The sequence below is a fragment of the Carassius carassius genome, chromosome 36 (genome assembly GCF_963082965.1).
Source record: "Carassius carassius chromosome 36, fCarCar2.1, whole genome shotgun sequence".
Classification (NCBI taxonomy): domain Eukaryota; kingdom Metazoa; phylum Chordata; class Actinopteri; order Cypriniformes; family Cyprinidae; genus Carassius; species Carassius carassius.
Genome location: NC_081790.1, coordinates 20082930 through 20105063, shown reverse-complemented (window position 1 = coordinate 20105063; position 22134 = coordinate 20082930). Strand labels below are relative to the sequence as shown.

The window sequence follows — 22134 nt, the reverse complement described above, 5'->3', positions numbered from 1 at the left end:
TGCTAGCAACATGCTAATCATACTAAAATCATGCTACCAACATGCTAGTCGCATGCTAGTCATGCTAGAAACATGCTAACAACATGTTAATCATGTTAAAATCATGCTAGCAACATGCTAACAACATGCTAATCATGCTAGAAACATGCTATTCACATGCTAATCATGCTAGAAACATGCTAGCGACATGATGACAATATGCTAATCATGCTAGCAAACATGCTAGTTGTATGCTAATCATGCAATAAACATGCTAGCAACATGCTAATCATGGTAAAATCAGCTAGTAACATGCAAGTCTTATGCTAATCATGCTAGCAACATGCTAGCAATATGCTAGTCGCATGCTAATCATGCTAGAAACATGTTAACAACATGCTAGCAACATGTAAATCATGTTAGAAACATGCTAGCGACATGCTAACAACATGCTAATCATGCTAGAAACATGCTAGAAACATGCTAGCAACAAGCTAGTCGAATGCTAATCATGCTAGAAACATGCTAACATCATTTTAATCATGCTAAAATCATGCTAGCAACATGTAAGTCACATGCTAAAAACATGCTTAGCAACATGCTAATCATGCTAAAATCATGCTAGCAACATGCTAGTCGCATATTAGTCATGCTAGAAACATGACAACAACATGCTAATCATGCTAGCAACATGCTAGTCGCATGCTAGTCATGCTAAAAACATGCTAGCAACATGCTAATCATGTTAGATACATGGTAGCGACATGCTAGACAACATTCTAATCATGTTAGAAACATGCTAGCAGCATGGTAATCATGCTAGAAACATGCTAGTTGCATGCTAGTCATGTTAGAAACATGTTAACAACATGCTAATCATGCTAAAATCATGCTAGCAACATGCTAGTCGCATGCTAATCATTCTAGAGAAATGCTAGCGACATGCTAGCAACATGCTAATCATATAGTGCAGGGGAGGTCGCATGAAATTTGACACCCTATTTGAAAAAATCTGCCGTTTTATTCAGTGCCGCATCTTGTCGAGTAAACTCGACCGTGGCGCCAAGAGGGTTAAACTATAAACTTCTAACTTTTTTAATTTTCTTCAAACTTTCTGGTCAGGCTTTCTCAAGCCAACTTAAAGTTTGTCTCAACAAACTTTTTTTTCTAGTTCTTCTTCTTCTTCTTCTTCTTCTTATTTTTCTGGCCGCAAAAATTTTGGACACTAACTCCTCCTAGACCGTTCAAGCTACATACTCCAAACTCGGGTCAGACCTTCATACTGTTCTGACTCGGTGTGCTATATCTTTTCAGACTGGTTTGAGTTACGGTTTTCTTAAAAATTAATATTAAAAATCATAAAAATGCCCATAGACTTTCATTGAAAGGATGTTCAGATGACCCAAGCTCCAAATCCCATTAGACTCAATCAAGCTTTGATTCTAATCAATTTAAACTCATTCAAACTCTATCTATCTATCTATCTATCTATCTATCTATCTATCTATCTGACTATTTCTATCTATCTATCTATCTATCTATCTATCTATCTATCTATCTGACTATTTCTATCTATCTATCTATCTATCTATCTATCTATCTATCTATCTATCTATCTATCTGACTATTTCTATCTATCTATCTATCTATCTATCTATCTATCTGACTATTTCTATCTATCTATCTATCTATCTATCTATCTATCTATCTATCTATCTATCTATCTGACTATTTCTATCTATCTATCTATCTATCTATCTATCTATCTATCTATCTATCTATCCTAATAATATGCTAATCATGCTAAAATCAAGCTAGCAACATGCTAGTCGCATGCTAGTCATGCTAGAAACATGCTAGCAACACGCTAATCATGCTAGAAACATGCTAGCAACATGCTAGTCGAATGCTAGTAATGCTAGAAACATGCTAGCAAAATGCTAATTTTGCTAGAAACATGCTAGCAACATGCTAACCATACTAAAATCATGCTAGCAACATGCTAACAACATGCTAGTCGCATGCTAATCATGCTAGAAACATGCTAGCAACATGCTAATCATGCTAAAATCATGCTAGCGACATGCTAGCAACATGCTAATCATGCTAGGGACATGCTAGCAACATGCTAATTATACTAAAATCATGCTAGCAACATGCTAGAAACATGCTAGTCGCATGCTAATCATGCTAACAACATGCTAATCATGCTAAAATCATGCTAGCAACATGCTAATCATGCTAGGGACATGCTAGCAACATGCTAATCATGCTATAAACATGCAAGCAACATGTTAATCATACTAAAATCATGCTACCAACATGCTAGTCGCATGCTAGTCATGCTAGAAACATGCTAACAACATGTTAATCATGTTAAAATCATGCTAGCAACATGCTAACAACATGCTAATCATGCTAGAAACATGCTATTCACATGCTAATCATGCTAGAAACATGTTAACAACATGCTAGCAACATGTTAATCATGTTAGAAACATGCTAGCGACATGTTAACAACATGCTAATCATGCTAGAAACATGCTAGTCGAATGCTAATCATGCTAGAAACATGCTAGCATCATTTTAATCATGCTAAAATCATGCTAGCAACCTGTAAGTCACATGCTAAAAACATGCTTAGCAACATGCTAATCATGCTAAAATCATGATAGCAACATGCTAGTCGCATGCTAGTCATGCTAGAAACATGCTAGCAACATGCTAATCATGCTAAAATCATGCTAGCAACATGCTAGTCGAATGCTAGTCAAGCTACAAACATCTTAGCATAAATGTTAATCATGTTAGCAACATGCTAGTCGCATGATAGTCATGCTAGAAATATGTTAATCTTGCTAGAAACATGCTAGCGACATGTTAGTCGCATGCTAATCATGCTAGCAACATGCTAGTCGCACGCTTATCATGCTAGCAACATGCTAGTCGCATGCTTATCATGCTAGAACATGCTAGCAACATGCTAGTCATGCTAGAAACATGCTAACAACATGCTAGCAACATGATAATAATGCTAGAAACATGCTAGCGACATGCTAGCAACATGCTAATCATGCTAGAGACATGCTAGCAACATGCTAATCATGCTAAAATCATGTTAACAACATGCTAGGCGCATGTTAATCATGCTAGAAACATGCTAACAACATGCTAATCATGCTAGAAACATGTTAGCAACGTGCTAGTCAAATGCTAATCATGCTAGAAATATACTAGCAACATGTTAGTCATGATAACAATATGCTAGCAACATGCTATTAACATGTTAATCATGCTAGAACCATGCTAACAACATGCTAGTCGCATGGTAGTCATGCTAGAAACATGCTAGTCATGCTAACAACATGCTAGTAACTTGCTAATCATGCTAGAAACATGCTAGCAACATGCTAGCAGCATGGTAATCATGCTATAAACATGCTAGAAACATGGTAGCGACATGCTAGTCATGCTATTCGCATGTTAATCATGCTAGAAACATGCTAGCAACATGCTAGTAATGCTAGAAACATGGTAGCGACATGCTAGTCATGCTAACAACATGCTAGTAACTTGCTAATCATGCTAGAAACATGTTTGTTGCATGCATTCTTTCTGTCAAACTAATTTATCTATCATTCTTTCTTTTGAACTAATATATATCATTCTTTCTAACTAATCTATCTGTCATTCTTTCTAACTAATATATCTTTCTTTCTTTCAACTAATCTATCAATCTAACTTTAAACTATAAACTTCTAACTTCTTTAAACTTCTTCAAACTTTCTGGTCAGGCTTTCTCAAGCCAACTTAAAGTTTGTCTTGACAAACTTTTTTTTCTAGTTGTATCTTGTAATCATGTGTCTCTGGGCTGCACATAAAGCACCTTTTTTTACACAATTATTTGGTATCATATAAATAAACCAGTGCAGTGCAACATTCCCCCCATCGCACCCCCCCCCCATCTGTAAAAAACAAGAGAGAAACGTGTGCTTTTTATTTGTAAAAAGCAAAACACCTTCTAATGTACAGTGCTGTATGTTAGAACAGATTTCCAAACACAAGATTTAACGTAAGCTGACATTACATCAGGGTCCAAGTTAATTATAATTTCTCAATGAAAATGCAACTTAAGCAAGGCAAGGCAAGTTTATTTATATAGCACATTTCGTACACAATGGTAATTCAAAGTGCTTTACATAAAAGAAAATAAATTATTAATGAAAAAATCATAACAAGAATAAAAATTTTAAAACGTTTAAAATTATTTAAAAAATTACTTATTTAAAATGAATTTAAAACAGTTAGAAAATGATTTTACATAAAACAAAATAAAAAAATCTGTGAAAATATAGTGCAATCAGTTCGGACATTGCACAGTGCTCATTCAATTAATGCACAGCTAAACAGATGAGTTTTAAGTCTAGATTTAAATGTGACTAGTGTTTTAGCACATCTGATCTCTTCTGGAAGCTGATTCCAACTGCGGGCAGCATAGTAACTAAAGGAGGACTCCCCTTGTTTTGTGTGAGCCCTTGGTATTTCTAACTGACTCGATCCTAATGATCTGAGTGGTCTGTTAGGCTTATATTCAGTGAACATATCTGAAATATATTTCGGTCCTAGGTCATTTATTGACTTATATACGAGTAAAAGTACTTTAAAATCAATCCTAAATGTAACTGGAAGCCAGTGTAAGGACCAGGGGACTGGTGTGATATGCTCAGATTTTCTGGTTCTAGTCAGAATCCTGGCAGCAGCGTTCTGGATGAGCTGCAGCTGTCTAATGGTATTTTTGGGAAGGCCGGTGAGGAGCCCATTACAATAGTCCACCCTGCTGGTGATAAAGGCATGAACAAGTTTCTCCAAGTCTTGGCTGGAAACAAAACATCTAATTCTTGCAATGTTTTTTAAATGATAGTATGCTGATTTAGTTACTGCTTTGACATGACTACTGAAACTAAGGTCTGTCTCCAGAATCACACCAAGATTCCTGACTTGATTTTTAGTTGTTTGACCCCTAGAGTCAAGGTATGCATTCACTTTGAACACTTCATCTTTGTTTCCAAATGCAATGACTTCAGATTTTTCCTTGTTTAACTGAAGAAAGTTCTGGCACATCCAACTATTAATTTCACCAATACATTGGCAGAGGGAGTCAATGGGGCTGTAGTCATTTGGAGATAAGGCTAAGTAAATCTGGGTATCATCAGCATAGCTGTGATAGGCAATTTGGTTCTTTCTCATTATTTGACTTAGTGGGAGCATATACAGGCTAAATAAGAGCGGTGCAAGAATTGACCCTTGTGGGACTCCGCATGTCATGGACGTCCACTTAGACTTATGCTCTCCTATACTCACATAATAGCCTCTCCCTTCTAAGTATGACCTGAACCATTTGAGTACCATCCCAGAAAGCCCGACCCAGTTTTCCAGTCTCTCTAGTAGTATGTTATGATCGACAGTGTCAAACACAGCACTGAGATCTAGCAATATCAGCACCGATATTTTGTCTCTGTGCTGTGATGCGGTCGAAAACCAGATTGAAAATTGTCCAGGTATCCATTTGAGTTTAAATATTTGTTCAGCTGATTAAAAACTACCTTTTCTATAATTTTGCCTATAAAAGGAAGATTAGATATTGGGCTAAAATTGCTCAAAATGGTGTTATCAAGATTACTCTTTTTCAGGAGGGGCTTAACAACTGCAGTTTTTAAGGAGTTTGGAAATGTCCCAGAAAGAAGTGAGGTGTTCACCACTTCTAAAAGATCTGCTTCTAAGCAGTTAAGCACACTTTTGAAAAAAGATGTGGGAAGTGTGTCAAGATAGCAGGTTGACGATTTTAGGTGTTGCACTATGTCTTCCAGAATTTTGCTATCAATTTGCTTCAAAAATAGACATAGTATCTTTTTGATATTGTGGCCTAATCTGTCTGACTTCTGCATTACTTGAGGATGTGCTCATCGCCTTCCTGATATTGATGATCTTCTCAGAAAAGAAGGATGCAAACTCATTGCATTTGCTGTCTGAGAGCATTTCACTGGGAATCTGACTTGGGGGGTTTGTCAGTCTCTCAACAGTGGCAAAAAGAGTACGAGTGCTATTTAAGTTGCTGTTTATAAGGTTTGAGAAGAAATTCTGTCTAGCTGTGGCTAGTTTCACATTAAAATCATGAAAGCTGTCTTTATAGATGCTATAGTGAATTTCAAGTTTTGACTTCCGCCACATCTGCTCTGCTTTTCTGCATTGTCTTTTCATAGTCTGAACTGCTGTTGATCTTCTCCAAACTGATTTCTGTCTGTTTGTTTTCTTACTGGTTATTATTGGAGCAATGTCATCAATAACATTCTTAACTTTTGAGTTAAAGGAATCAAGGAGAATATCAACAGAGTCTGCAGAAATGTTTGTTGTTAAAGATATAGCCTCCATAAATAGTAAACTTGTTTTTTAAATAGTAAAAAGTCTAGAGTGTGTCCACCTTTGTGTGTGGGTCCATGCACATGCTGAGTCAAGTCAAAAGTGTTTAGAACTGTTATAATTTCTTTTGTAGTTTTGTTTTCTGCATTATCTATGTGAATATTAAAATCCCCTGCAATAGCAAAACAGTCAAACTCTGAGGAAATCATTGATAACATTTCTGTGACCTCTTCAACAAAGGCTGGAGAGTATTTTGGAGGCCTGTAAATAATAATAAACACAATGCGTGGAGCACCTTTCAGCACAATCCCTAGATATTCAAAAGACAAGTACTGACCAAATGACACTTGCTTGCATTGATAGACATCTTTAAATAGAACAGCTACACCTCCACCTCTCCTAACAGTCCTGCAGACACTCATGTAAGTGAAGTTAGGAGGGGCTGCTTCATTGAGCACTGTTGCATTGCAGCTGTCTTCAAGCCATGTTTCGTTTAGAAACATAAAATCCAGATTGTTTGTGGTTATAAAGTCATTGATTAGAAATTATTTATTTTTTAGTGAGCGAATGTTTAAAGATGCTAACTTGATGGCTGTGCTTTGTGTCTTTACATCGATCTTAGTTTGATGCATAATAGGCCGCAGATTAGATGAGTTTGCCCTTCGGCTTGAGATGGCCTTAGACTTTCTATCACGTGATAAAACTGAAATAGAGAAAGCTACAGGCACACTGGGTTCCCGCTTGTTCTGTAGCCATTTGTGAATGTTGCTGTTATTATAGCGGGGACCCGACACATATCACTGAGAGCTGCTATCAGTTGTTTTTGGTCCACCTTCAGCAGATAGAGGGTTTGGGCCCCGGCGTTGTGGCAGTGGTCGAAGAGCTCTTGCATGAGCAGGGACCACAGGCTTTGGTGGTTGGGGGGCCCGCTGTTTTTTTGTTGATATTTGCGGACTTGCAGCAAATAAGTGAGAGAGTTTAGTCCCAGCATTCACCAATTCCTCAATTTTCTGTGAAAAGCACAGAAGTGGAGATGCTGGAGAAAGGGATAATGTGTCTGGTGAGATGGGCTGTGTCTCTTGTGTTTCCGGTGGCTGTGATATGTTGTCCTGGCTTCCCTGGCTGTTTTCCAGAGAGTCGTCCTTGGGTGGTGAATCTTGTAGCTGTTTTGATACATTAGAGTCTGTCTGTGAGGAGCTCTGTGGGCAGGGCTCAGCCGGGTTAGTGTCTATCAGCAGTGCTTGTTTTGGCTGCATGGTGTTATCAGTGTCCTTGTGGGATATGTCAACCACATGATGACTCGGACCCGGTGTGTGTGTGCTGAATGGATTGACACACTCTGCTGAAGGATGACGGAGGGAGAAGTAGATATTGTCCTTAAACACTCTAGCACCAAGTTTGTTTGGGTGGAGGCCATCCGGTTTAAACAATTGTCTATGGCCCCAGAAAAGATTGAAGTTGTCAATGAAATTCACTTCTTTTATATTACAAGATCTTTGTAGCCATGTGTTCAGCCCAAGCAACCGTGAAAACATTTTTGTTCCCCTTGCTGGGAGTGGTCCACTGATGAACGACTGAACTTTGAGTCTTCTAAGTGTTTCAAAGAGTTCACTGAAGTCCTTCTTAAGGAGTTCTGACGGCTCTTTCCGAATATCATTCTTTCCCACATGGATGATGATTTGATTTGCAGTCTTGTGCTTCATCCGAATATTCTGAAGTTCCTTGTTCACATCAGAGACCGTTGCTTGAGGAAGGCAGCATGTTGTTGTAGTCCTGCTATGGATGTTTCTGATAACAGAATCACCCACTATCAAAGTCCTTGGCTCGGCTGCGCTCTGAGCTGAATGCCGCTGTCTGCTCAACCTTGAGCCTCTGTTAGTAGCGGTGTTAGCAGCTGGCTGATCCAATAGATGTTTAATCACATTTGGGGATTCCTTGCCCACATTCATTAATGCTTCACATCTGTTCTCAAGATGTATAGGGGGTGGTTGAATGCCAGTATTCACAAGCCTTATCATAGTCGAATCTGAGGTAGAGGAAGCTATGGCAGCAATACGAGAAACTTGTGACAATATGATGTCTCGTCTTCCTTTGGGTCTCGCTCCTTGTTTGTGCCATCAATTAGTGTGGCGATCAGTTTTGGCTTGTTCCTTTACACTTGGTATAAACTGTTGAGATTCAGAAGAATCATGGGACTCACCGGCTGTATCTGTTTGTATCTGTAACTCACTCTCTCTTCTGTTTGAATGGAGGCAGTTGTTTTCCCGTCTCCGGAATGTAAGCTGCTGGCAGTGGGAGGCAAAGTTTTCTTTTTGTAGTATCATTCCAGTCCCAAAGAGTTTTTAGTTTTAGCGTTTGTGCCAAAAATCTGTTGTTTGAGCACAGTGCTGATCTGCTGATGTAGAAATCTTAGAAAAATCTGAAAAAAGTACAGAAATAAGAAGCAAAGCGCAGAGCAGTAAGCTAGAATGTCCAAACGGTAGCAAAGCCGGAAGCAAGAACATTTCTTTTAAATTGTCCCAAAAAGTATGCTCCTAAACTGCAGAAATGATGGCTTACATAAAAGTATGTTTAAAATATTGGAACATGTATCTAAATCACTTAAAAATGAAAATGTATCCACATGCATTTATAACATACATTGTGTAAAAGGCTTATAATTGTTTTTTGGTTAAGTGGACCTTAAAGTATATTAACAAAATGTTCAGCCACTCAATATGTTTCTACAGACAGTTTAAGTCTGGTAATAACAGCAACTGCATATGAAACGTTGCAAAACATGTTGCCATTGTCAAAATTGTAAATTTTTCCTTATGGTGTAACTATTCAGCATGACCAAATGTGATTTGACACACTTTGGGCCCACTGCAAACAGGGCAACATAAATGGCATTTGAATGGTCCTGTATCATTATCAATAAATCACTGATTAAACTGGTTATTGTATCTTGTTATCATGTGTAAATGTTTCTATGGGCTGGATATATTTGTTGAGTCCATCAACAAAATGTTCATCAGCCAGTAAACATGTTTCCAAAGTAAGTTTGGTAATGACATTCTGGATAAAACTGAAACTGAACAACATAAAATAAAAAATAAATCACCCAGCGCTCATTATGCACCACCTAAGTTAATTACTTCCCCTATGTGCTCTGTCTCACGTTCACACACTATCTAAAGGTCAACAGATGGCACTGATAAGGCTATAACTGGGCAAGAGGGAAGAGTGTGTACATGTGAGTGAGTGAGACACAATGTCCATTGCATAGAAGTTGCTGGACAGTAAAGCCTCCATTTCAGCTCGGAGGTCAGGATAGCTGTTGTAAATTGATGGCAGCTCTAAAGTTGGGCCACAAGTATGTGCAATAGGCCGCCTTGATAACCCTTCCAAAGGGGTGAATATGACTTGAATGTCTTTAACGCAGATGACATTAGACCCTGTCATGAATCTCAACATCTTCCGGAAGCCTATCTCATCCAATCCCCTGATGTACTGATGTAAAAATCGCAAACTTTGGTTCTCTGCTGGAGAGGCCGTGATCAACTTTAATACCTTTCGGGTTGATGGTTTAAGATCCTCATACATCTTCTGCATATCCAGCACACTGGGGAAGAACTCCCTGAGAGTTGGTCCTGCGACTGCTGCAATGTTATCCAATGCATATCTTGGTTGCTGGATTATTTGCTTGTGGGCAAATTGGAGAAGCACAGCTTTCAAGATCTCTTGTGTTGGTACTGTTCTTACTCCCATGAGATCCATAAGCTCAAGAAGCTCATCTTCATCATCACCATCAAGGGCGTCTTGCAAAGCAGTGGACAAGAGATCGCGCTCAGACTGACTAAGATACAACATTAGTGAGTCAAACAATAAAGGTGAGACAGTGTTTTCACCAAATGTGATTGCTGCTTTAAAGGCTTGAGCCAGCCGAGAAGGAAAATATCCATGGTCCTTTAATCCCTTGACCATTATCCTACCAACAGATTTGCATTCTTCCTCTTGCCATTTTGGGGATAGTGATGGCACCCTCACATCTGCACCCTCTGCTGCACAGTCTAAAAACTCTGTCTAGAAGGCAGCATATACATCCCTAGACACGCCATCAGCATCTGCCCCCATTTCATGAATGAAGCTGTATTTCACAGTGTAGGACATCATCGCTTCATCCTTGAATTGGGTAATCAGTTCCTCCAAGAGATTGACTCTGTGGAGTTTCACTGTCACATGCAACAGTTCATAAGTAGGACGTAATGGGCCAGCAGGCACTGTGTCAGAATGGACAGGAGTTGAGCTGTTGGCGTTGATGTTTATCTGTGCCTCTTCTATAGGCTCATGTAAGATTGTGTCATCAAGATCTTCTAAAAATGGTCCACCTTGCAAAGGGCCAAAAATGACCTCCGATGTATCACACAAAGATATAAGATCAACAATCTCTACAGCAGTAGAGACAAAAGCTTCCACAGTGTGTGTCTGCTGTTCACTGTCATGTGGTTTTTGTGTCAGCTGCTCATTATCTTCTGTTGTGTTTTTTGTCGCTCATTTAGCCTCGCCGCATTTAGCCTTCTGTCATCTCTGTGAACACTTCATCTCCATTTGTCAGGTGCTCTGTGAACAAGTAAAATCTTAAAATCCCCAATTTATGTGTTTCATAGAGCTCTCCCACACTAACACCCTCATCAAGGTATGCTTCCTGAAAGTCAACAATGTTGTGACTGAACTCTTCCCACTTTCCCTTTCTCGATTTCTCATTGGGGAAAAATAGCTTTTTAGCTTGTGATAGAATCTCTGTTTTTGTGGCTTTCTTGGAAATATCAAGAACTCTGGTTTCTCCACCATTGCGTTTTCTCACTTGTTTCTTGTCGTGTATCCATCCTAGTTCTATTTTCCTTGTCATCTTCACGGCCCTTTTGTTATTTCTCAGATGAATGTAAGCAGTCATAGTGGCATCATCTATTTCTCCAACTACCGAGCTGTCAATCTGTAATGAAAACAAAACAATACAGTAAGACGTATTGGTTATCTTAAATCTGAGAAATGGCTGTATTTCCATATGAGTGAAATTTTTTTCTTAGCAGTAGCTACAAATCAGCAATTTATTTCTATTTTTCTTCACTTGCTTGTTTCTTTTTTTCGCATGGGAATAAAAAGGAGCTAAAATATTAAGTAAATTAAAACAAAAACTGCTGTCTAAAAAAATGGCTGTAACCATAACAATGATGTTTTAGTGACATAATGATGCTGAAAATACAGTGTATTAACAGTGAAAACCCTTGACATCAAAGTTAGGCAGGGGACTGAATACTTTCATTTATTCCTCTATAATTATATAACCATTTACCTCAATTACAAGAAAAGCACTTCTCCCATATATTACTGCTATTATGTGCTCCATAATATTGCTATTCCATATTGATTCCATACTTCAGCTCCAAACGAAGGCCTGTGCTGGCATCTAAACATTACTCCATCCTTTTAAAACAATATCAAATCACAACAAAATGGAAAGCAGTAATTGTAAGGGCACAATATTTTATTTTGTGTATTTATTTATTATTTCAACCAGCAATTTGTTTGTCATTTATTATTTCAAGTTAGCACTTTGCCTGAATGTATAATGGTGATGCTACTGCACGTTACAGTCTAACTACTGTTACTTGTTTATGTAGGATAGAGACAAAAATATAGAGTGAATTGACTCCTAAAGATACCTATAAACCTTATTTTACAGGGCTAGAATAGGGAAGACATGAATGCATTGTTGGGAGAGGCAGGTGTGCTTGTCATAAAAAAGAAATCGGAAGCACTGGCACTAAATGTGATAGGGTTACAATTTATGATGATTACTTGTACAATCTGCTGAGATTCAGTAAAATGTAAAACAATTAAAATTAATATATTGCAGGAATGAATGTGCTGTCACCTGCCAACCCGGTATCACGACAAGAAGTGAACTAATCACGTTGGTCCACTTTGGAAAACGTGTTGATGTCACAGTTTAACAACCTCAGACGTGAATCTTACACGTTTGCGTTAACACGTTCCCGTGGAGAAATACCCAGATGTTGATATATTTTACGCGCTATCGCTGTAAGCTCTGCCATAACGATCTATTTTAGTTTTCATTAAACCGAGAAAAATGGCTTTCTGTTGTTTTGACGATCACTGAGCAATTTTCTATTTAATTACTTAAAATGTAAAAAACATTAATATTTTCAAGGTGAAAAGCATTCATTTGCCTTGTTCCACGCCGAAAAAAAACATCTAAATGTCACATTTTTATTGAAGTAATGAGTAAAACGTCTATTTTTCTTGCTTCCCCCAGCTCCTCCTTTAGGTGAAAGGTAAACAATGTGTTATATCGACGTTAAACCATGTTAAACATAACCAGCAAATATATATTTTTTGCTGTGTATGGTAGAATACATTAATAGTGGATGCCCTTGCCAAATGTGAGAACTACACGACAGAAAAAAAAATACCCGAACGCATCACGTGACGTCACCATAATTTGCTAAAGTTTAATTTAAAGAAAACAAAAACACTGAATAACTACGTCACAGGAGTAATACTCTCAAATGTGAAATTTGCATGTTTTTTTTCAGCTGTGGAAATTCGGGGAAAATATCCATTAATGCCCGTTAATGATCTGCTTGCAACTACGAAATTCTCCTCACAGTAGGTGGCGGTAATGCGCGAAATCGATGCGAAATTGCGAATTGCCAAATAAAGGCAGAACAAGAAGAAGAAGACTTCCTCCTCTTCGGTATACATATATATATATATATTTTTTATTTATTTATTTTTTTTCATGCAGACTCCAGGAAAAGACATTTGTGGTGCTAGTCAGTGGTCTGCTGCCAGGGAGACTGCCAGAAGAGCTAGCAAACTTGATGAAGAGGGTCTTGAGGTAGCTGTTTGCAGGCATGGGGTGATATTAAAGGGTCTCAACATGTACAGGGGGGAGATCTTTGCGTGTCCCCTATTCCTGCAGAAGGAGCTTCAGGCAGCCACAAACATAAATTTCTACTGCACTGACATCTCATGCAAGTACTGGCCCATCTTCTTCAAATGAGGCCATTTCTGTCAGTCATGCACGCCAAGGCCCATTCAACTAAGTGTGAGGTATTGTCTTTATTATGCCATTTACTATTGCTATTTAATTTAATTATTAATAATGGAAATGCACAATTTATGTCTTTGCAAAACTGAGATTGGTGCATCCCTAACCAATAACTTTTTCACACATTTGTTAGATTGTCTGGAGTGGTAGGAATCAGGAGGGTGCTGGCGCAACTGCAGGGTAAGAGGTGGAAATGGTGAACAGTTTCATCTCTCGTTGTGCTCTCACAACGAAGTACATGACCAAATCTGGTATGTGATTCTCCTTTATTACATTAAAAAATGTTTTGTTCTTTCAGCTATTCTTTCATTAGTCTTTCATTCTTTATACAAAAATACAGAAGAGGAACCTTTATTTTAATTAAATATGAATAGGCCGTCAAGTAACATTTGAATATGTTTTCTAAAAGCTCGCAATGAAATGCTGACTGTACATGCAATTGGGTGGAATAGATGCAAGCATGATGGCCTTCATCTTGCATTGTCCAACAGATATGTCAAGGTATTGACCATATTACACAGAATTAATCTGGTCCAAGATGGCAAAGGCTATTGTTTGTTTGCATTTTTATTGAAGACTGTCCGAAAGGCTGAGGCTGAGTCCCAGAGGTTGGAGAAATTGAGCCGTGAACTTGGGTGTCCTGAGAACATGGTCCAGCAGTGGGTACATGACGTCAGACAGTGGGCCACTGATGGTACAGTATTGATGTTATAAATAATAGGCTGTTTACAGTTACAGCATAGTGTGCTCGACATTGTTGAGGACGTGTTACTGTAATTACATGACTTTATTTTGTAACACATTACGGTCCTAAATGAATATCATATTTAAGGTGTTTTAGCCACTGTTGCAAACTGCACATACAGCATAGTGCTAATGGACATAGTGCCATTGATGCACTGTCAGGTAGATTTTATCAGAAATGTAAATTGACCTTTCCAAAGTGGTTATTTATTCATGCTTTTGTCTCCTCCCAAGATTCTATAGATGTCAGACAGGATGACCAACATATCCTTCAGCGGTCGATAGAGCACATATGTCTGGGTGTCTATCAAAAAAAAGCAAGCCTTTATAATCAGACAGGTATGCTGTTGAATTATCTATTTTATTTACAAGACTTGTGAATCTCTTGTCTAGATTTTATGTTTCTGTCATGTGTTTGGAAATTATAGACTGCAACAAGATTCGACAAATGCGGCGACGGAAATTGGGGGACGAGAAAAGGAAACTCTTTGAAGCAATCAAACGATACAATGAGCAGGTGCCAGAGGAGGAGGACATAAATGAGCAGATGGTGGAGAGCCGACTCTCTATGGTGGGCCATGGCAGTGGGGAGGACAGTCTAATATGGCCATGGGAGGTTCACAGCATTGGTATGGAACAACTTCTGTGAGGGAGAGGGATTACATTGTGCAAACAGATGTTGACTCAGCTTAATGGGCATGCATGCTATACAACTATATTGCAGCTTACAGGTCAATCCTGTTGACTGGCTCATTTGTATGACTTTAGAATCCACAAACATCCTCACTAAGAAGAAGATTTTCGATGCATACATGTCAAAGATGTGGCTGCAAGAAGAGAAGATCCTAATTCTTAGGGAGATGAGACAGCACTGCACCTACCTCAGAGGGCTGGCTGATGGCATTAGGAAGCTGATTGCAGAAATGTCTGGAGGAAACCGTGGCAAGAACATGGGGTTAACACTGAAGTGCCGTTTTTATTATTTATTTATTACTTATTATCTATCTATATATTTATTTATCTACTTGAACTTTGGTTGCTGCTTAGTCTATGTATTGTGGCCTGTGTATTTGTTGTTTTGGTGCCCAAATGCAATATGATGTCATTGACAGTGTTTCTGAATGCTTGACTAAGTGTTGTCTTGTTGATATGACTGGTAGGCTAAAATTAAATTGCCCTACGGGGATAAATAAAGTTAACTGAATTGAATGTTCCAATGCTGTTCAGAGATGGAAATGTATGGCTGCTATCTTAACTGGGTCAAGTTAAGGGTCTAAACGGGTAAGAATTAATGTGTTCCATTAATGTGTGCCTTTTTCATTTTATATTTCCTCCTAGGCAGTTAAACTGACGAGGGGCATTGTGGGCTACAGTGTCTTCTACAGGAAAGGCTTGCTGATGTGGAGGAGAAGATTCAAGTCGTTTCCTCAAGATACAGCTTGGCTTTAGGACCTCTATTCCCTGAAGACTGGTCCAAGGAGATACCGTATGAGAGTAAAGGACTTGAATACGAGAGCTCAGAGTACAGTGATTTGGAAGATGTCTAATTTGTCAATTGACATGTGTTTTTGCATTTGCTTGCCTGTTTTTTTTTTTTTTTTTTTGGAGGGTGTGCCCTCATGAAATCCAAAATGATATGTTATTTACAGTCGTGGCCAAAAGTTTTGAGAATTACATAAATATTAGTTTTCAAAAAGTTTGCTGCTAAACTGCTTTTAGATCTTTGTTTCAGTTGTTTCTGTGATGTACTGAAATATAATTACAAGCACTTTCATATGTTTCAAAGGCTTTTATAGACAATTACATGACATGTATGCAAAGAGTCAGTATTTGCAGTGTTGGCCCTTCTTTTTAGCTGCAATTCGACTGGGCATGCTCTCAATCAACTTCTGGGCCAAATCCTGACTGATAGCAGCCCATTCTTTCATAATCACTTCTTGGAGTTTGTCAGAATTAGTGGGTTTTTGTTTGTCCACCCGCCTCTTGAGGATTGACCACAAGTTCTCAATGGGATTAAGGTCCAGGCCATGGTCCCCGAGCCACTTAGTTATCACTTTTGCCTTATGGCACAGTGCTCCATCGTGCTGGAAAATGCATTGTTCTTCACCAAACTGTTGTTGGATTGTTGGAAGAAGTTGCTGTTGGAGGGTGTTTTGGTACCATTCTTTATTCATGGCTGTGTTTTTGGGCAGAATTGTGAGTGAGCCCACTCCCTTGGATGAGAAGCAACCCCACATATGAATGGTGTCAGGATGCTTTACTGTTGGCATGACACAGGACTGATGTTAGTGCTCACCTTTTCTTCTCTGGACAAGCCTTTTTCCACATGCCCCAAACAATCGGAAAGGGGCTTCATTGGAGAATATGACTTTGCTCCAGTCCTCAGCAGTCCATTCACTATACTTTCTGCAGAAGATCAATCTGTCCCTGATGTTTTTTTTTGGAGAGAAGTGGCTTCTTTGCTGCCCTTCTTGACACCAGGCCTCACAGGTCCACGATTTAGTTCCAGGGCGGGATATAAATAACACACCCCTGGAGCCAAGGGCCTAAAACCTTTCCAGCTTCCAACAAGAGTAAAGCAAAATCTACATTATTTCTGAACAATTATGGTAAATTTCAGAGTCAGTTAAAGGAAGTTCTTTGTATACTAACATAATGACATATGCTGCATGTATACATATTCATAAGAACTATTTCGCTGCAATAACAGTCTTTAGAATTTTGGGATCAGCAATTAGAAGCTTTACACAGAGATTTTTTATTCAGAAGATGTGTCAATAAGTGTAAACCTAAAACAAAAAAATACAGGTGTTTAATTACTTATGTATGCAAGCCAAAAAAATTAAAATAACTAGAAAAAAAAAGTTTGTTGAGACAAACTTTAAGTTGGCTTGAGAAAGCCTGAACAGAAAGTTTGAAGAAGTTTAAAGAAGTTAGAAGTTTATAGTTTAAAGTTAGATTGATAGATTAGTTGAAAGAAAGAAAGATATATTAGTTAGAAATAATGACAGATAGATTAGTTAGAAAGAATGATATAGATTAGTTCAAAACAAAAAAGAATGACAGATTAGTTTGACAGAAAGAATGCATGCGACTAGCATGTTGCTAGCATGATTAGCATGTTGCTAGCATGTTGCTAGCATGATAAGCATGTCGCTAGCATGTTTCTAGCATGATTAGCATATTGTTAGCATAATAAGCATGTTGCTAGCATGTTGCTAGCATAGCATGCTGCTACCATGTTGCTAGCATGATTAGCAAGTTACTAGCATGTTGTTAACATGACTAGCATGTCGTTACCATGTTTCTAGCATGACTAGCATGTGACTAGCATGTTGCTAGCATGATTAACATGTGAATAGCATGTTGTTAACATGACTAACATGTCACTACCATGTTTCTAGCATGATTAACATGCTGCTAGCATGTTGCTAGCATGTTTCTAGCATGATTAACAAATTACTAGCATTTTGTTAGCATGACTAGCATGTTGCTAGCATGTTTCTAGCATGATTAGCATGCGAATAGCATGTTGCTAGCATATTGTTATCATCACTAGCATGTTTGCTAGTATATTTCTAACATGATTAACATTCGACTAGCAAGTTTCTAGCATGATTAGCATGCAACTAGCATGTTGCTAAAATGTTTCTAGCATGATTAGCATGTTGCTAGCATGTTTCTAGCATCATTAGCATGCGACTAGTATGTTTCTAGCATGTTGTTACCATGACTAGCATGTTGCTAGTATATTTCTAGCATGATTAGCATTCGACTTGCATGTTTCTAGCATGATTAGCATGTTGCTAGCATATTGTTATCATGACTAGCATGTTGCTAGCATGTTTCTAGCATGATTAGCATGTCGTTAGCATGTTTCTAGCATGATTAACATGCGACTTGCATGTTTCTAGCATGTTTCTAGCATGATTAACATGTTGCTAGCATGTTTCTAGCATCATTAACATGCGACTAGTATGTTTCTAGCATGTTGCTACCATGACTAGCATGTGCTATTATATTTCTAGCATGATTAACATTCAACTAGCATGTTTCTAGCATGATTAGCATGTTGCTAGCATGTTTCTAGCATGATTATCATGTGACTACTATGTTTCTAGCATGATTAGCATGTTGCTAGCATGTTTCTAGCATGACTTGCATGCGACTAGCATGTCGTTAACATGTTTTCTAGCATGATTAGCATTCGACTATGTTTCTAACATTAGCATGTTGCTAGGATAGATAGATAGATAGATAGATAGATAGATAGATAGATAGATAGATAGATAGATAGATAGATAGATAGATACAGTCAGATAGATAGATAGATAGATAGATAGATAGATAGATAGATAGATAGATAGATAGAAACAGATAGATAGATAGATAGATAGATAGAAACAGTCAGATAGATAGATAGATAGATAGATAGATAGATAGATAGATAGATAGATAGATAGATAGATAGATAGAAACAGTCAGATAGATAGATAGATAGAAACAGTCAGATAGATAGCCACCATAGTCTTGGCTCAATTTGAGCTCTCTGCAATGTAAGTCTATGGGGTTTTTATGATTTTTAATATTATTTTTTAAGAAAACTGAAAGTCAAATCAATCTGAAAAGATATAGCACACCAAGTCAAAACAGTCTGAAAGTCTGACCCGAGTTTGGAGTTTGCAGAGTTAAAGCTCTAGGATGAGTTAAGAAGAAGAAGAAGAAGAACTAGATAAAAAAGTTTGTCAAGACAAACTTTAAGTTGGCTTGAGAAAGCCTGGCCAGAAAGTTTGAAAAGTTTGAAAAGTTTGAAAAGTTTGAAAAGTTTGAAAAGTTTAAAAAGTTTAAAAAGTTTAAGAAGTTTAAAAAGTTTTAAGTTTGACGGTTTCAGTCTGAAATAGTAAAACATTTTAATAAGTTTTAAAAGCATAATGTTTGAAGGCAATGCAGTCTGTCAGAGATCATTGCTATGTGGTTGCTAGGGTACTGGCGGGTTGCTAAGGTACCCGGAGTGGTTGCTAGGCTGTTGCTATGCAGTTGCTAGGGTACCTGGGATGGTTGCTAGGGTGTTGCTAGGGTACCCGGGATGGTTGCTAGGGTGTTGCTATGCGGTTGCTAGGGTACCCGGGGTGGTGGCTAGGGTGTTGCTACGCGGTTGCTAGGGTAGCCGGGATGGTTGCTAGGGTGTTGCTATATATTTGCTAAGGTACTCTGGATTGTTGCTAGGGTGTTCCTATGTTGTTGCTAGGGTACTCTGTGTGGTTGCTAGGGTGTTGCTATGCGGTTGCTAGGGTGCCCGGGTGGTTCCTAAGGTGTTTCTATGCAGTTGCTAGGGTACACGGGTGGTTGCTAAGGAGTTGCTATGCGGTTGCTAGGGTACCCGGGGTGGTTGCTATGGTGTTGCTAAGTGGTTGCTAGAGTACCTGGTTGCTAGGTTGGTGTGGATAGTTGCTATATTGTTGCTATGAAGATAGATAGATAGATAGATAGATAGATAGATAGATAGATAGATAGATAGATAGATAGATAGATAGATAGATAGATAGATAGATAGATTAGAAACAGTCAGATTATAGATAGATAGATAGATAGATAGATAGATAGATAGATAGATAGATAGATAGATAGATAGATAGATAGATAGCACACCCGCCGAGATCAGTCTGAAGAGCTGGGCCGAGTTTGGAGTCTGTAGAGTTAAAGCTCTAGGAGTTTGAGTTGATAATTTAGTCTCAGAAGAATAATAATAATAAGTTTAAATAGGATTTCAGTAAGTTGGCTTTCTCAAGCCAACTTAATAATATTCTGTAACATACCAACAAAGAAGCGTCATCCATCAGGTGGGATGAAGTGTTATTATTTTTCTGGGCCTGGGCCCATGTCTCTGATTTCAAATCAAATCTTTCTATTTTTTTTTTTTCAAACGCAGATTGTGGGGCTGCGCTGCTTTGCAGTACTTGCACGTCTTGCAAGCCACATTGAGTGGCATAGAACAAGACGCACATTTCTTAGTAGTTGAACCAGGTCCTGGCATATCTGTATGGAAAAAGACATAAATTCACAATAATAATAATACAATTAAATGATGTAAAAATTGGCAAATTTTTCTGGTCTTTGGCTGGTTAGACACTAATATCAGGGTACGGTGTCTCAGGCATTTTTTATTTTATTGTTTGGTGGGGGGGGGGCGTGGGGCTAAAATAGCCTACACATTAGATAATCACCTACTGGTCAAATTAAATATGGCACTACACCTAACAGCATAGTTAATAACAACTTGAACTTATATAGTGCCTTTCATTGTACCTAAATTTGATGATGAGTTTATAGCCTACTTTATACTTATAAGGGATTGTTAAAGTAAGCCCAATTAGCAATACAAGAGACACTATACATAGCCAATCATAGGCTACGTTCACATTGCAGGGCTTAATGCTCAATTCCGATTTTTTGAAAAAAATCGATTTTTTTGCAAGGCCGTTCACATTTCCAATTAAATGCGACCTTTTGTGATCTCCTGTGTGAACGTGAAATGACCCAGAAGTGATCTGCATGCGCAGAAGAGTATTCAACGGCCAACGACGTCACTCCTTGTTTGCGGAAGTAGCTAAACATGGATGTCATAACAACAGTGTAGTCAACAGCGGAGCTCGTTTAGCAATATTAAAGTTATTTAAGCAGCATTTTCCGCCATGGTTGTTGTTTATCTTCTCATTCCCGCCTACTTCAACGCAGAATTATGATGTTTGTAGCGTATCAATGACGTACTGGTCGGATACATGTGACCTGGCCGTTCAGCCGGAGGTCGCATTTCAAAAGATCGGATACGTATCGGATTTAGGACCACATACCCAAGTGGCCTGGGTCGCATTTGAAAAGATCGGATCTGTGTCGTTCAGACTGTCATGAAAAGATCAGATACAGGTCGCATAGGGGCAAAAAAATCGGAATTGGGTCGTTTCAGCCTGCAGTGTAAACTTAGCCATAAAACATTTTTTTATGTGCCCAATTGATCCGTTTTAAACAAGCGCTCTGATCAAATAAATTGAAATGTTTAAAATGATTAACTGATAATATATTTAAGTTGAACTGATTGATGAAATTATGGTAACACTTTAGTTTAGGGAATAAGTATTAGCAATTAACAAATAACTAATGTGTCTGTATTAGAGCCTAATAAGGCCTGCATTAAGCAACAATATTCATTTATTAGGCCTGTATTCACCAATTTCCATATTCTCATTGAATAGTCCATTTATTCTTGGTAAATCCTTAATAACCCACATAATTAAGGTTACATTAAGGTCAACATGGAAAGTTTATAGCTTTGGCTATTATATGTTATATATAACTATATATAGAGTGACCAAAGAACACCATACAAATATTAAATAAGTTATTTAATACATTAATATTGCAAATGGCAATAGCTCTTATATAATTACATTGTTGTGCATATTGTTGTCAACGCGTCTTACCTGCTTGATGAAGTCCGAAGAGGAGGAAGTCGTGGTTGCAAGCGGGAGTATAACGTCATCATTAACGGGCATTAACGGGTATTTTCCCAGAATATCCACAGCTGGATGCAAGCATGCAAGTTTCACATTTGAGAGTATTAATCATGTGAATGGTTATTCAGTGTTTTTTTTTTATTTCTTTTTTAAATTAAACTTTAGCAAACTACGGTGACGTCACGTGACGTCTTACATTCGGATATTTTTTTTTTTATCTTTCTATCATGTTGTTCTCACGTTTGGAAAGGGTATGCACTATTAATGTATTCTACCATACTGTACACAGCAAAAAAAAATTCTTCGCGGAATTAAAACATCACAAATGCAGCGAACACATAATGTCTCCTAAACTGTATAAGCACT

At 38.1% G+C, this 22134-nt stretch overlaps 1 protein-coding gene and 1 long non-coding RNA gene across 2 annotated transcripts; one reads left to right on the top strand and one right to left on the bottom strand.

Annotated features, from left to right (window-relative positions):
- Window positions 1–13434: 13434 nt before the first annotated feature.
- LOC132116772 (uncharacterized) lies at window positions 13435–15742 on the top strand. The gene is made up of 7 exons (XM_059525638.1): window positions 13435–13515; window positions 13647–13764; window positions 13923–14014; window positions 14090–14207; window positions 14492–14596; window positions 14686–14886; window positions 15026–15742. The coding sequence occupies exons 2-7, from the start codon at window positions 13707–13709 to the stop codon at window positions 15355–15357; spliced, it is 906 nt and encodes a 301-aa protein (XP_059381621.1). The 5' UTR covers window positions 13435–13515; window positions 13647–13706; the 3' UTR covers window positions 15358–15742.
- A 997-nt stretch (window positions 15743–16739) lies between these two features.
- LOC132116771 (uncharacterized) lies at window positions 16740–21872 on the bottom strand. Its single transcript, XR_009425689.1, has 3 exons — window positions 21736–21872; window positions 20074–20293; window positions 16740–16818 (listed from the first exon to the last, which is right to left on the bottom strand). It is a non-coding gene; the product is annotated as an uncharacterized LOC132116771 (long non-coding RNA).
- Between the last annotated feature and the right edge of the window lie 262 nt (window positions 21873–22134).

Bases quoted from the DNA above. Each gene is read 5' to 3' on its own strand.
- LOC132116772 (XM_059525638.1), top strand. From the start codon at position 13,707: ATGGTGAACAGTTTCATCTCTCGTTGTGCTCTCACAACGAAGTACATG. The intron at 14,015-14,089 runs GTATTGACCATA...TTTTTATTGAAG, and splicing joins TGTCCAACAGATATGTCAAG to ACTGTCCGAAAGGCTGAGGC. The intron at 14,887-15,025 runs GTATGGAACAAC...GTATGACTTTAG, and splicing joins ATGGGAGGTTCACAGCATTG to AATCCACAAACATCCTCACT.